A 15,162-nucleotide genomic window follows, 5' to 3' on the forward strand; every position below is an offset into this window, starting at 1 on the left:
GAGCTCTCCTGTGGCTGCCCAGCTTTTGCCCCATTTCAAAATAGCCTATTTCTTGCCCGACTGATCAAAAAAAAAAGAAAAAAGGCGGCTATTCTGTCGATGCCTCCCCATGGCGAGGTGGCAGTTGTACATGTGACCATAGCATTAATCAAAGTAGGAAATAGCTTTATAATTACAAACCATTTAGGCAGCAAATTTGTGCTGGCTGTTGTCGACTTTGATGCTCTGTATTCACAGTGGGACCCCTGCAGAGGTTGGTGTTCTGCAGGTGTTGTCTGCACAGCAAAGCGTATTACCTCGTTTTTCTCCAAGCTGCACTCGGACAGAGCTTTGTCTCCCTGCTCTTGAAAGGTGATGATGATCAAAGCCACAAAGATGTTGACGAAGAAGAAAGGGAAGACTACAAAGTAAACCACATAGAATATGGACATCTCTATGCGGTAGCCCGGACTGGGACCCTGGTCTTCAAAGGTGGCGTCCACAGAGTGCTTGAGAACGCTGCACAGAGAAATGACGGTGAAGCCGGGTTAATTGGGTTTTACCAAACTATTTGTCTTCATGATATTGGGGCTTTGGTGACGAGTACAGACATTTGTACTGACTTATCGCCATGTCCAGTTTGTCAAACACATTATCCCATAAGGACACTCAGCTTCTCACTGTAGTCAACAAAGCAGGAGCTTTTGCTCACAAATGCCTAGTAGAGCATCTGACACGTCTGGTGCGACCATTATTGCACAAAGTAAACGTCCATAATAATTTTATGCAGTGGCAGAGCTGAAACCTTTTCTTGAGGGGGGGGGGGGGGGGGGGGGGGGGGGGGGCAGAACACTGGAACGGTGGCAAAACAAAAACACCAGAGTGGAAGGCCATTACTAATGACAGGGTCAATAATATTTATCATTTTTGCAAAGCTTAAAGAAATTTGTATTGGAGATTTCTTAATTTTTGTCAATAATGATACAAAGTTTGACTCAAAAATTGTGTGTGTACTTATGGGGGGGGGGCACTTTTCACTGCGATGCAGCGGCCCCTCCTTGCCCCCCCATAGCTTTGCCCCTGATTCTACAAAACTTCAGGGTTTTTTTGTTAAATCAGAGTTTAAAAGTATGTAGATGGATAGATTGCAGGTGTTTTTTAGCATTTACTATCATCCTGAAGAGCATTTTCTTAGAGATTCTTCACTCACGACCGGTTTCAGCCTTTCCAGAGAAGCCACAGCAGAGTTCTGAATAAAACATCCACGTTTGCAGAGGCACTCAGCTAATGCCGCTTACGTTGGCCAGCCTTCCCCCGTGGAGACGGTGAAGAGGGTCAGGAAAGCCCACAGTACGTTGTCGTAATGAAACTCGTACTTCTTCCACTCTCTGGGCATGGCTGCCACCTCGTCTTTGTCGTAGTCCAAGAACTGTCCTCTGGAAGACACGAGGAGGCGGGTGGGGTTAAGCAAGAACTAGCCAGGGTCTAAAACGCTGCAATGACAAAAGCTCTGCAGAAGACGTGTCAGTGTTGGGGGGTTTAAACCAACTTGCAGTCCTTCTCCAGGCCTTTCGACTCATCCGTGCAATAGAAGAATTTTCCCTTGAAGAGCTGAACCGCAATAACAGCAAAAATGAACATGAAGAGGATGTAAACAATGAGGATGTTCAGCACGTTCTTCAGAGAGTTGACCACGCAGTCAAACACCGCCTGAAGACACAGAAAACACACGCCAAGCATCAAACCACAACCGTTTTTTTCACCTTTATGTCCACAAAGTTCATGCATTCAGTTCTGGAAGCTGCACAACACAATCCCCAGTAAACACAATGACATCAACCATGAAGATGAGTGCAGCAGAACCTTAAGTTTAGGAAGACGTTTGATTGTCTTGAGAGGCCTGAGAACCCGGAGAACCCTCAGTGACTTGATGGTGCTGATGTCTTTGCCTTTATTCCCCCTGTGCAGAACATAACAGGTGTTCACAGGCTTTCAAACAAAACCTCACTCACACACAAATAATTCAGAGCCATGACACGAAGCTCAAATGGCATTTGACCTTTTTTTTTAACATAGCAGTGAAAAGCACAGAACTAAAATGAAGCAAGTCTGGAAGGTGAAACGTGTTCAGATCAGCGATGAAGGAGGCGAAGGGGCCGGATGGTCTGGTATCGCTTTATAAGAAGAGTCCAACTATTTAGAAGACATTAACGAGCACTAGTACTGTTTTAGTAAGCTGCTTATAGTTACATAAATTACCATTTGTAAATGTCTTACAACTGAATTACAAGTTTAAATAAGCTGTTTATAAATACGTTAACATATTCCTTAATAAACTACTTAAAAGACATGCTAATAAATGTCTTTATAAGCAGCTTAATGCCACATTACTCATGCTTGTTAATGTCTTATAAGTAGTGGTCAGTAAACCACGGCGTGAGGACAGTCATGTGACAATCCAGTTCAGACAACAAAGATCAGACCTCACAGCAGCTGCTTCACACCTGCAGAGAGCTGTGCAGAAATGAACGACAGAGTGGGGCAAACTCCCTCCAGGACCTGACTCGTCCAGAGCTCAGAAATGAGCCTCATTCAAACATAAAAATAGATTTCAAATCTGTTTGTATTGTCCCCCACATCAACTGACATATTCCTCTATTTTTTTTTTCCAATTTGACTTCAGTATTAGAGTCCAAACGCAGCAAATGCTGCATGTGTTTCATTTGAGGATTCAACAACCCTGGTTTCAGATATGACACAAACCCACAAGCACTAAAGTTCATCAAATGACCACTAGGGCAGGTGGCAGAAGGAGACATTGACTGTTGACTGTTGACTTCAAAATGTCATATTTTAAACCCCAAAAGAAATACCTGTACAGCCGGGTGTCTATAGATTCAATTGTTTTATTTATTCATGACAAATAGGGGGGGGGGGGGGGTGTTGGCCCTTCAACAGACAATTCTTCACTTCTTTTGTCCTGCCTGACTGGCCATTTGCTGAGGTGGGGGGAGCAAACTTCACTGCCCCTCCCACTTCTGGCCTACCACTCTGGGTTTTGTCAGGGATGGGGAGTTATAAACAAATGTTCCATCCAGAAGAGACAAAAGGGATCTGGAGTGTAATGAACCTCTGTCAAAAGTTTTCAACCGTTTCATATTTTGAAAAAAAAAAAGCAATTTTCTCTGTTTTACTTCTGTCCAACAACAATAGCTCATTTATGATTATCATAATGTTAATATAAATACAAATCCGGGTCTTATTTTTCCAAAGTGACACTTTGTAGGTCCTACTTGGAAGGAGAAATCAACCTGAAAGGCTCTTTATGGGTTGATGGTTGCAGCCCCTGCTCTAGAGTATATACATCTATGCTCTGGTGTGAAGGGAATTGGTTTTCACTTTTCTAACCTTGACGCTCTCTTTTCTTTGGGACAGGCTTTGTTTTCTGAAGCCGTCAGACACCTGATCTTTCTGCTCTAACTTGCTTCTCTAACCCTTGTTCTATCCTAGGCACTAACGTTGGGAGTGGGTCATCTAGACCCACTAGACAGTGCTCTGAACCTTTTTTCTTCAATGATTTGTGATCTTCACTGGTGTCCATGGATTACATGAAATCCTCCCCACCTTTATCCACCTTTGTCATGGTAGGGAGAACACCTCAATGGAAGGGGGGGTCATCTAAGATAGCACAAGGATTAAGGGGAGAATGCAAAAAAAAAAAGCTTTTAAAGAATTCAAAGGTGATAATATAAATATATGAATATATATAATATATAAATAATACGGGCAATTCTTAAGCCATTCTGCAGAAGCTGAATGGATGCCTGAAGAGTTTGATCACCATGATCACAGCAGAGAACTCAAGCTGAACACAAACCCCTCCTCCTGCTGATCTATTTTTATCTCCATTACACTTCAAATCCCTCTTCTTGTCTCTTCTGGATGGAAGACTTATTATAACTCAGCTGCCTGCCTAAATAATTTAACGGGTGAGTTGGGATTTGCTTTTCATTTGTATCCTGACATGACATTCCGTGCTGAAGTCTACATGTACACTGCATTTCTATCCTGGTCATCTTTAGGATCATCTTTACAAACCAATGATGCTGAAAAGGAAAAGGCGCTGTGGCCTTTTTCGAGCAGTTCTTTGCTTCTTGTTTCAATATCAAATCCAAAGATAAGGTTTGAAAGACTGAAGTTGTGACCAAGAAAAGAAATGCAAAGTGCCAGAGGCAGATTTGCCTCCAGTTGATGGATTCACTCAAGCAGAGGTAAATGCAGAATGAGTTTCATTTGTCTTCAATGGGACTAAGCTGATCTGAACTGGCAGGATGGCGGTTAGAGAGGAGATGTTCAGGGAGGGTGACAGCATGGTACGGTGGTGGTGGTGGTGGTGGTGGGGGTAAAGATATCATAGGTGAGTCCCCACCTGGTCACACCTTGTTGCAATCTAATTGGGGGAAAACAGTGGTAAAACAAGGTACAGCATATTTACGGATGCTTCAAATACACACACACACGCACACACACAGAATACAGCATATGATTGCATTTCATCACAACACTGTTGTATTTCTGGCAAAGCAAGACATGTTTGTGTTATGGTTGCAGCAGTTTCAAAGAAAAGGCTGAAGATTCACTAATGTTCCATCGAGTCAGGAGAAGATAAAAAGACGCTGGATGTTGTTTTCAGTTTTCCACCATTCTGTAACTGAACCTGTTTACATGTGCTTCAGTAATCTGGATTCTGAGGGAAACCTGGCTACCAGCTGACCGGTTTAAAGACCCACCCCAATGAAAATGGTGTTCTTCTAGCATTTTTCTGTTGATGGAGGAAGTATGTAAAGAAAATCAGGATTGAATTTGATTTTCTGAGTGTTTTTTATTCAAATTGTTGTGAATCAGGAGCAGACAAAAAAGCTTAAAAAGGCTTGCAGTTCTGACGTAGGTGCTACCGACAGGAGCCTGCAAGCTCCAAGCTCCGCCCCTTTCTGCTCATCCACTGTCAGACACACAGATCCATCAACATCTTGGTTTTCCTCGTCTGCGCTGGAATCTGGATCTAAACTGTGCGGACGGACAGATCCGATATTGCTCGCTGGTTTTTGATGCACCGCTACAAAAATAGTGGTACAACAAAGGTTGTTGGGTTGGGGTGGTGAGGGGCTGTAAGCTAGTGGGAGAGTCTAGACAAATGAATGATGGGAAGTCGGGAAAGGCGTACTCCGCACCAACGGTCCCGCCCACTCAGAGGTGAATTTAAAATCCTGCTGCTCCGCAGAAACGATGTCTCAGAAAACGATGTCCGTTTTTTAGATTTGGACTGAAAACAGCATCATCATCATTAAAATAAAACACGGAGAACACTTTAAAAACAGATCTGAAGATGATCAGAGTGTGTCTTTAAACGTTTTCTAGTAACCTGGGTTCACATATTTCATTTAGGGACGTCCCGATCTGATCACAAGATCGGAACTCAGGCCCAATCACAAAGTTTCAGCCTCGATCGGTTTTGGATTTTGTCTCCCAATCCAGACCAGATATTTATTTATTTTCTCTTAATTTTGATCTGCGCTTTATACTTTAAACTTAGGAGAAGTCTGCAAATCATGAACGGATCACAACATTTTAGCGTCGTAGAGCTCAGCCGAATACGGCACCAGTTTGAGCAGGAGTCTAACGGCGAACAAAACCCGCTCGGTGAGGTTAACAATGTGTTCACAGATTTGGACTTCCGCCCCAATAATCCTTTAAATCAACGTTTTAAACTGACAGCAAGTGCTTCTTGCATTTTGTCTTAATGCAAACTATGACGTACAGAGGCATTTCAACAGAAAAAAGATGGGATTTTTGTTTCTGTGTCACGAGAACAGCGCAGTGAGACGCTGCAGTATGCAGGCTCCATGGTAAAAAGGTGATTAGTTGCTCAAAAACAACCTAAATTCATGAAAGGTTACATTGATATGATCTAGTCATGAAAACCCATCATATTTATGCTACATCCACGTAGAACTCTTTTTTTTTAAGGTCTATCTATATTTCAAAATGTAAATGGTTCTGTACAATAATTGGCACTGAAAACAACTCCTTTATACTCTACAATAAATTAACTAATGCTGCAGTCAGTGACTCTGCCCCTCCCACAGCAAGCTAAATGGGATTGAGATTAAAATCACACCTGCTGCAGGTAGGGAGGAGAGAAGTTCCAGAGCTGGACAGAACAAGTTGGACAGAAAAGAAATGAAGAAAATTTACTCTGTTGAAGTGTTTTATTGGTCCTGAATGGTCAAGCTGCTGCTGCTGTGCACTTTCTGCTGAAACACAGAACGATGTGCTTCCCTATACCCCTGTGACTCCTCCCTATTGCTCCAAACGTAGGGGCACTTGAAGCTTTAGCGGCCTCCAAACATTTTTTTAATTAAGGAGGGGCTGTAGTGATTTAGGGCTGGCTATCCCTGCACCAGTAGACTGACATGCGCCGCACTGCGGCGTGGAGGATGGACGCACATGTGCTCTAAAGCACGGAAGTTTACTTTAGATGTAAAGGTCGTGTCATACAGCCACGACGTGCATTTCGTGTATGCCTGATGATCATACGTGAATATATGCGGAAACGGTGAGAAGTGTTGAGGTCTTTACGTAAAATTTTCACAGATGTCTCAGGAATGAACCACGTTAAAAACACCGAAGAAGTAGGAATAATAAACCACGCAAAGAACAGGTAAACCAACGTAGAACGTGAACCGTTGTGATTATTGCGCTATTTATATGCAGTTCATTAGTGAAACGTCCAAATGACCAAACATGCTGAACAGCTCCAAACCGTATTGACGTAAAAACTCATCAGCTGAAACCCTCGACGGACATCTGCGCACATCGACGTATGACGAATGCAAGAAACACTTATGAATTACGGATATCACACCAATACGCAATATGTACGTAGTGGCTGTGTGACGCAGCCTTAAGTATTTAGTTTTTGTTGCACATGACTTCTTCAAGTTATAAAACTGCTGTTGTTATCTATTTTCCGGAGTGTTGGCAGCCACACGCTGACATCGATGAGCGGCGACTACTCATGCCGTCATCGAGCCCCAGTAATGTTTGGATTTGAAGACAACATCTTTTCCAGATCTCACTGCTTGGAAGGATAAATGTCGGGGTAGGGAGAAGCCATAGGGGTAGAGAATGAATTCAGATTTGGCCTTGGTGTTTACTAAAAAATGTTACAAATGTGAGCATCAAATAATCTGATGTAATCACAGTAACAAGATGAAGAGTAAACTGAAACCAACCCAGATTTTTTTAGACATTACTCTTTGTGTTGACGATACTTTATTCAACTGTAAAATTAGCTTTTTTATCTCAGATAACCTCATTTTGACACCAACATTTTGCTTTTGTTACGTTTTCTCTTTTGAGTCTGAGAAAAGTACTCAGAAATGAAGATTATTTTACTGACTTTGTTAATATGCAGGAGACAAAAATCATTGGTAAAAGTGATGTAAGTTGTCGTTAGTGGTCATCATTCACTAAATGAATGAATTCTCCTGTGTATGTCCTCCAAAGACCCAAGCTATTAACATACTGGATGGCTTCCTTCCCAGCATGAACATGAGTCAAACATTACACAGGTCTGTAATATGAGCATGCTCAGGCACACACATGCACCTTTGTGTTAGTGAGGTGAATTAATGCTACACAACAGTGGTTCTGGTTCATGCAGACCAACAAAAGGTCTAAGCAGCTCTTTTCAAAGCTTTAGGAGCATTACATACGATGATAAACACCAAAAGACCACTTTTCTTTAAGCATCATGAGGTTTCATTAATGAAAGTTGGAGATGGACGTTGAGGTGAAAGGTCAGTCTCAGCACTGGACACTGCAAAAACACCAGCTCCAATGAGCGGTTTCACATCATATACTGCATGCCTTAAGGTCCAGACCCAGAAACACGGATCAGTGTGTTTTTTGTGTTTGTTTCCTACACTGTGTCATCACCATTGTCAGTCACAAGAGTGTAATGTAAAGGAAACCAAGGACATGAGGGAAAATATCCAGCCCTTTCCTAATCAGCATGTACTAGAACTGCAGTCGTGTGTTTTACACTTCCTACACCAGGTCCTCACAGAAAAGAGGAATCCTTCAATGGAAGTTTGACTGCAGGCACGTGACAGAATAAGAAGATGACAGGCAGAAAACGAAAACTCCCTTCCCCCTAAAACAAGACAAGGTCCAGGTCTGAGTTTGCATTCCATAACTATCTTCAATACAGTCACATCAGGCTACTCAATCGTTTTCGACCCTTTTTCCATCTTCACTCCACCTCTGGTGTTGTTCAGTCTTGCCGCTTCCCCTGCTGATCCCACAGAAACGTCTGTATAAACTCTGACTGGTCCAGAGCTCTGCTGCCTGCGCTAATATCAATACTCCTGTCCCAAAAGTTCTGCTCTGACCCTCTCAGATCCTCACTGCTCCATTTGTTATCATCTCCTCCGTGGGGAGCAGAGCTTTTAGCTGTGCCCCCCCTAAACTCTGGAAATCCCTTCTTCCAACATTGTTAAAGGATCATTTCACCTTCTTAAGACTAAATTTAAGAGTCATCTTGTTCAAATCTGCCTCTTCATCCTCCAGGTCTATTGTTCACTGCTTTTGTTCTTATCTTTGAGTTGTGTATCTTGTAGCACGTCCTTGGGTGTCTTGAAATCACCTGACTCGGCCAATCAGCTACAAGCGGGGCATACAGTAGGAAAAAAGAAGGATGGTAGATTTGGAGGACTGGGATTGAAGACCACTGAACAAGGGGATGTTAAACAAACACATTTACTATTTATGAAGACCAGGTGGAGATGAAAGAATAATACAGATTCAGCTGGAAAAGCAACACTCAGGCCTCCAACAGAGAAGAAGTTCCCGCTGCACTGAAAAACGACATTTCTACAGCCTATACAGAGTCAGATTTCTGACATCGTCTGTCCAAAGACGCTGAACAGTCAAAGACATTCAGAGGAACAATGGATGGACCCCCCCCTCCCCCGCAGCACAATGCAGAGGAGCGTTGTCAGGATTCAGGCTCTTCGAGTCTGAGGTCCATGTTGTGTCTCAGAAAGGTCATAAGTCGTACCTACACACAGCAAGTATCTAACAGACTGCAGCTTTCCTGCTTCTTTATTTTGATCCAATAACTCAGCCCGAGTACTTCAAACAACTTCTTAATTTTTGTTGCTTTGGTTGTAAATCTTTTAAACCTTTCTTTCAGAAATAGTTGAAACAAAAAGAAACCTTTCTTTGTGTTGAAAACGTCTTTCTGTTCAGTTACTTCTTTTGACCAAATGTCAGCAGATAGAGCTGTTCCTGTTGGATGTACTGAGAATCCAACATGGTTTCCTGGGTTTTAGACTGAGTATGTGAGGAAAGGACTTGTTTTTGCAGTGTAAGCCATGTTTGTCTTTGAGTTACACACATTCAGGTCATGACAAGCAGATGAGAGAGGGAGAGGAGACATTACCCCATAAAGCTCCTGCAGACATCCCGGGACAGAAACAGGGAGAAGTTCAGGTCAATGATTACAGCATATGTGAAGCATTTTCTCTCTCACACACACACACACACCAGACATGCAGACACTTTCATAGATCAGTGCAGTTTAGTGCAAATCCGTGCAGACGTCATTCTGTGGGCAGATTCTCACACCTTTAACTTTTGCATCAATTTTAGCAACGCAAAGTCTTTTCTTTTACTTGATTCCATATTGGTAGTTTTTCAGAAAAGCAGAAAATATGGCCACTTTAAAAAAAGTCAGGTAAAAGAGAGAATACAAGAGAGAAAGAATTCCTGTTGTGAGCGTGGAAATTGAGCCGTGACGTATCTTCAGAGGACAGTCTTGTTGGTGGATGCAGCAGCTTAAAAGCAGCACTGAAGGAAAAGTCCTGCTCAGAAATAATGTGACGTTCTATGGACCAACTTTGATTTCTGCAGCTCTGTGGCACGGAACACATTCCAGGTTATTGCCGGTAATGTGTGCCACTATATTTAGTCACACAGTGCGACATTAGTGAGCTACATGCATGTGGTATGCTGCAGTTCATGATTCAGGAATGACGGGTTTTTTTCTTCTAGAACGTCTTTTAAACCTAAAGCACAGGAGTGAGGTCTGTGGCGTGACCCTGGTCCCCCCTCCCTTAAAGCTGAATCCCTCAGAAATGACAATGAGCATCAAACATGCACTTCCAGCTGCAAACTCTATTCGAGGAGAAAAAACAAACAAAACTTACGAAAATGCAAAAGCCACCAGCGCCCCACTGACCACTATGAAGTCCAGAATGTTCCACAGGTCTCTGAAGTAGGATCCAGGGTGGAGCAGCAGACCCAAGTCCACCATCTAAACCAAACACAGCATGTTTACGGTTCCTCAGCCTGACCTGGGAAGTCATTCCTCCCCTCCCACTGTTTTTGTCATGTGAGACAGAACAATTCCGGCGTTAAACCGCACAAGATGATCACCGAGAAACATCCAAACTATGAAAGTCTTCAATCAAATTACTCACTTAAAACCAAGACAAAAATGTTTTTTCTCATCTATTTGTAGGAATGAAAGTGGGCAGCAGGTGGCGCTGACTGCAATAAAAATAATCTAAAAAGATTAGGCACCACCTTGACCCCACCTTGACCAACGGTTAAAGTTCATATAAACATCATTGGCTGTGTAGAAACACTATAGAAGGAATTCCCAGGGCATTTTTAGGAGCCACATCACAAGTTTAGCCGATCAGGCTCATTTTCCTTTTTGCACATTAGCAGACACACAACTGTTTTTCACAAAATGATCTTTTAAAGAGCTAAATTTAGCCTTTTCTTAGAGTCAGAGTTTTCAGGAAATCCCTGAGAAACATCCGATGCGTGAGGACAGAGGCTTGTCAATACTTACTTTGATCACCATTTCAAAGGTGAAAACACCTGTGAAGGCGTAGTCCAGATATTTGAGCACCTGCAGACAAGACACCACTTTACACCAGCTGTAGGCAGACTTTACACCGGACAGTTCACACCAGACGGCGTCATAATGCAGGAAATTTAAAAACAGATAAACACATACAAAGAATGTGTAGCATTTGGATCTCATTTCAGGTAAATGCTAGCTTGCATTCTGTTTTGTTCATGCTGTGTTCAGAGGCTCTTTGAATTTATTTCCTTTCTTTTTGATGTTTTCTATGTCAGTACCACAGGGTTTAACGTTGAATCATTTGCCCCTCAGGAGCATTTCTCCTCCTGTTTTTGTGTTTTGGAGGCTTACATTGTTGCGAGGTGCATTTGCCCAGACGGGGTCTTCTGCCGCCAGAGCGATGCTGCTCATTGCTATGACGACCAGGATGGACATCTCAAAGTACCTCAGAGTCACGATGTAGTGGCACAGCCGTCTAACCCTGAAAAAGACAGAGAAAAACAACAGCTACTGTCTGCTAGACTCTCAGAATTCAAGGCTTCGTATTTACTAATGCTTATATTAGTACTTTAAAAATAAGAAATGGGTGAAAAGCTTCACATTGAACAAACCATATTTAGTACTTGGTGTAGCCCTGGTTTTACCCCCTGCTGCCAGAAACTGGGGCTTTTTGCTTCTCAAACCTTTTTACTGCCTTCAATGACCAATTTACCACGTTTTACCAGCTTTAGTCCACTTTTGTTGTTGTTTTTTGTTCTGTTACTACACACTGACTGTTTTGCAAAAACACAAAAAGAGATTTGAGGATCTGTAGATAAAAAGAATCCATGCTGAAGTCAGCCCACTGTGATGGGTTTAGCTTCTGGGCCTACGTAGAAGACCGGACAGCAGGAGTTAAGGTCGTGTCACACAGCCACTGACTACATTTGGTGCATATTGCACAGATATAAAATTAATCATGCACAAACATACGTGAGAAGAATTGTGGTCTTTACGTCAGATTTTCACAGATGGATCACGAATGAACCAAAACCAACTGAGAACCCAACAGAGAAGCCCAAACTTCTCCACCTGTTTAATCAAAGAGGGGGGGGGCACTGTACCAGAGGCAGCGTTTAGACTAAGACAGAGTTTGTGTGAGTCCTGTCTACACCTAATGTCACTGACAATCAATCCCAGCACAGTTATGGGGTACGGAATCTGTCAATAAGAAACGTATTCATAAAGACAAAGTTGTGCACAAAAGCAAAAATATATGAATTCAGCATTTGGTTTTATGTTTAACATGTCTTTGTTTTGAATACCAAATTTCTCCTGTTAAACTGTCAAAATTGCCTCAAGGGGTCCCAGGCGTTTATATATTAAAATAAAATAGAACTTTTTAGACTCTTATTGATCCCATAACAGGAAAGTTCTCTTGTTCCTGTAGCTCTGTTGAAAATGGAATTAAACAGATGCTAATAGAGCGATCTCCGGCCGGTGCCGGCCGCCAACAGCACATTGTTCAGACCCAGAAATGGTGTAGAACAGTCCAGAAAGAAGTAGTAGACGTTCCACCAGGTGTAAAAAAAAAAGGTGTATGTTGGTCAAAATTGGCTGATAATAAGAAGAGAACGAAACAAAAACAGCTGAGCTAACTCTGAGCTAAAGAAGACCGACTGTTGCTGCAGTAAAAGATCAAATAAAACTAAATAAATAGACGACAGTAGCACCAGAATACCCACCAGAAACACAAAAGCAGACTTTTTTTTCCTGCTTGAACTGGAAGTAGTTACTTGTCGGGCAGTCTCCTCTCTGGCTAGCTCGATTTTGATGAAAATGAGGCGAATCTTCCCCATCTACTTTGTTAAATTCTCCACGTTTCACTTGGCAAAATGTGTATTTACACTGTTTCCATTGAATCATTTCTGACAATAAACGCAAACCAACTTGTCTGATAAGTAATTCATAAAGATGGATGTGAGCAATACTTTACAGCAGATACCTTCACCTTTTTGTCTGTGTGTATCTCATTACAATGCGTGGAAGACACGGATGATGTTTAGAGATGGGATTTATTTATTTTAAAAAGCCCAACAGAAGCATCGGTAATCACGTCTCCATGTCTGGGGTGATGAGATCATTCAGAGTCTCTCCTGCTGTTGTGAGCCTCACTCCCGCCGCTACTTCTGTGTCTATCTGACCCACAGTAGTTTGAGAGGGGAAAAATAAATACAAGCATCAAACCAGACGACCTTCTTATTGTCTGAAAATAAGAGAAGTATCAAAAGATTTTGCACGCCTGAGCTGCCTGTCCATCCCACAATGACTCTGTCTGCTGTCCAGCCAATTTTTGGTTGACAATACGGGCTGTGTAAAAGATCACAATTGTTTTTATGAAACGAATCACTGATTATTTTACCCATGTCAGGTCACGGGCTCCGTATAAGGTATCAGTTAATGCACAGATTTGTATTTATGCAAATAGTTTTTAGGTATTGTTTTTATTTCACCAATCATTCAATTGGATAAAAACAGATTTGTCTGTGAGGGATGAATGAGTGAGGGCGAGGAGGAGGAGACTCACGGATTGGTCTGTCCAAAAATGAACATTGAACTGTATGGCAGGATGGGTTTGGGCCTGGTCGCACATGAATCCTCCAGGGTCTTCTCCGTCATGGGCATCGTTTCACGGTCAATGCTGTTCACTGGGGAACCAAAGAAACAAACCTTGAAAACAAAATCTGAAGATCTGAATCCATGGGAAGCATCATCATTATCCTCTATGACAGAACAATAAAGCTTTTTGGCACACTTAAAGCTGCAGACGCAGAGGCGTGTCTGTTGGACATGATGACCATCATGATGACCATCATGTCCAACACCTGAAGCACCTGAAGCAGCGGATTTGATGCTCAGGTGCTGCTTGCTTGATCTTACATCTAATCAGGATGGGGGTTTCAGGAAAAGGTTTCACACTTACTCTGAATCAGGGTGGTCTGTCCAGGTGGGGAGGTGACCGTGACAGGGGGAACATGGATGGAGGTTTGGCCTGTTCGTTGGACATTTCTCTGGTTGTCAGAGTCCTCTGGGTGGTCAGGCAGACACTTTGTCCCCTCAGAGTCCTGTTGGGGGGACACAGCCAGGGACTCCCCCTCAGAGTCTCCAAACCTTTTCCAAGAACATACATAGATAGATGGCATCTCACATCTCACAAACTGATACAAACCAAGATGCAAACCAAGCCTGTCTTATGGAATAAGCTCCCAGCTCATGGAAGAAAGCCCGAAACAGTTTCTACATTCAAAGTTGGGCTGAAAACATTCCTCTTTGGACTGGCTTATTGCCAGACTAGCTAGTAATCAGAGAATATTTCACTTATTAATATTTATACCCTAAAAGTGTAGATTTTCTATATTTGTTATTATTACAGTTTTTCTCCATTGGTTTGGCTCATTCTCAAATTACAATTACATTTAATGTAATTAAAATTACATTCTCAAAACAACATGGACAAACCTCCAAAGCACTTGGCAATTGTTTAATTTCTCATTAACTTGTCTCAATGTCTCAGTACATCTTTGGAAATGATTAAGTACAGGTAGCCTTCATTTAGCAAAGATTCCAAGTGAATAGATCTTATTGATCTAAACTGATTGTTGATTCTCAGTCTAATGGTTGTTCGCTCCAAAATGAGTCAGCATCATTTCATTGTGTAAGTCATCACACGCACAATAGTCTGTTCAATTGTCAAAATTAGTCAAGAACATGATACCATGAATACGATATATGAATCCCTTGGAACATTTGATCCATTTATTACAGCAATTGACAGTCAGGTGAAACTAGAACTTGCTCATCAGGGTCTGGTTCACTGCTGATCCAAGGATGGTCATAGTGTTCCTACCACCTTACTCTCCTTTTTTATTTCAATCCTATTGAGGAGTTTTTCTCCGCTTGGAGGTGGAGAGTGTCTGAGCATCGGGGTCAAGATCAGAGGTCCCTGCTCCATGCAACGGATGCTGCATGTGAGGATAGTACAGGAGATCAGTGTAGGGGATGGTTGCCACATGCACGCCGTTTCTTCCCTCGTTGCATCGCAAGGGAGAAAATACGCTGTGATGTGGACGAGAATCTGTGGCCAGACAGACAGCAGCGTGTGGACGGCCAGCAGGGTGAGGACGATGGCCAGGAGAGGGAGGGTGAGGACAGCGACCAGTGAAGAACTGTTAGTTATGTAACTTAAGCATTTTTTACAGCAC

General features: G+C 42.4%; 1 protein-coding gene across 13 annotated transcripts in view; it reads right to left on the minus strand.

Moving 5' to 3' along the window:
- The window catches only part of LOC101157063 (voltage-dependent N-type calcium channel subunit alpha-1B), a 116,964-nt gene that overhangs the window by 25,246 nt on the left and 76,556 nt on the right, over nt 1-15,162 (minus strand). For 10 of the 13 annotated variants that reach the window (XR_002873912.1, XM_023958889.1, XM_023958888.1 and 7 more), the window contains 11 exons: nt 13,884-14,071; nt 13,488-13,608; nt 11,273-11,402; nt 10,907-10,966; nt 10,254-10,360; nt 9,488-9,499; nt 4,409-4,429; nt 1,843-1,939; nt 1,529-1,689; nt 1,278-1,415; nt 297-498 (listed from right to left, as the gene is read on the minus strand). Coding sequence is in view for 12 of the 13 variants with exons in the window: in XM_023958889.1 (XP_023814657.1) it covers nt 297-498; nt 1,278-1,415; nt 1,529-1,689; nt 1,843-1,939; nt 4,409-4,429; nt 9,488-9,499; nt 10,254-10,360; nt 10,907-10,966; nt 11,273-11,402; nt 13,488-13,608; nt 13,884-14,071 (1,237 nt within the window). In the remaining variant the exon portion in view is untranslated. The remainder of the gene's footprint in view (nt 1-296; nt 499-1,277; nt 1,416-1,528; nt 1,690-1,842; nt 1,940-4,408; nt 4,430-9,487; nt 9,500-10,253; nt 10,361-10,906; nt 10,967-11,272; nt 11,403-13,487; nt 13,609-13,883; nt 14,072-15,162) is intronic. The other 3 variants (XM_023958885.1, XM_023958886.1, XM_023958884.1) reach the window with 1 other exon arrangement.

This window comes from Oryzias latipes, chromosome 9 (genome assembly GCF_002234675.1).
Source record: "Oryzias latipes chromosome 9, ASM223467v1".
Classification (NCBI taxonomy): Eukaryota; Metazoa; Chordata; class Actinopteri; order Beloniformes; family Adrianichthyidae; genus Oryzias; species Oryzias latipes.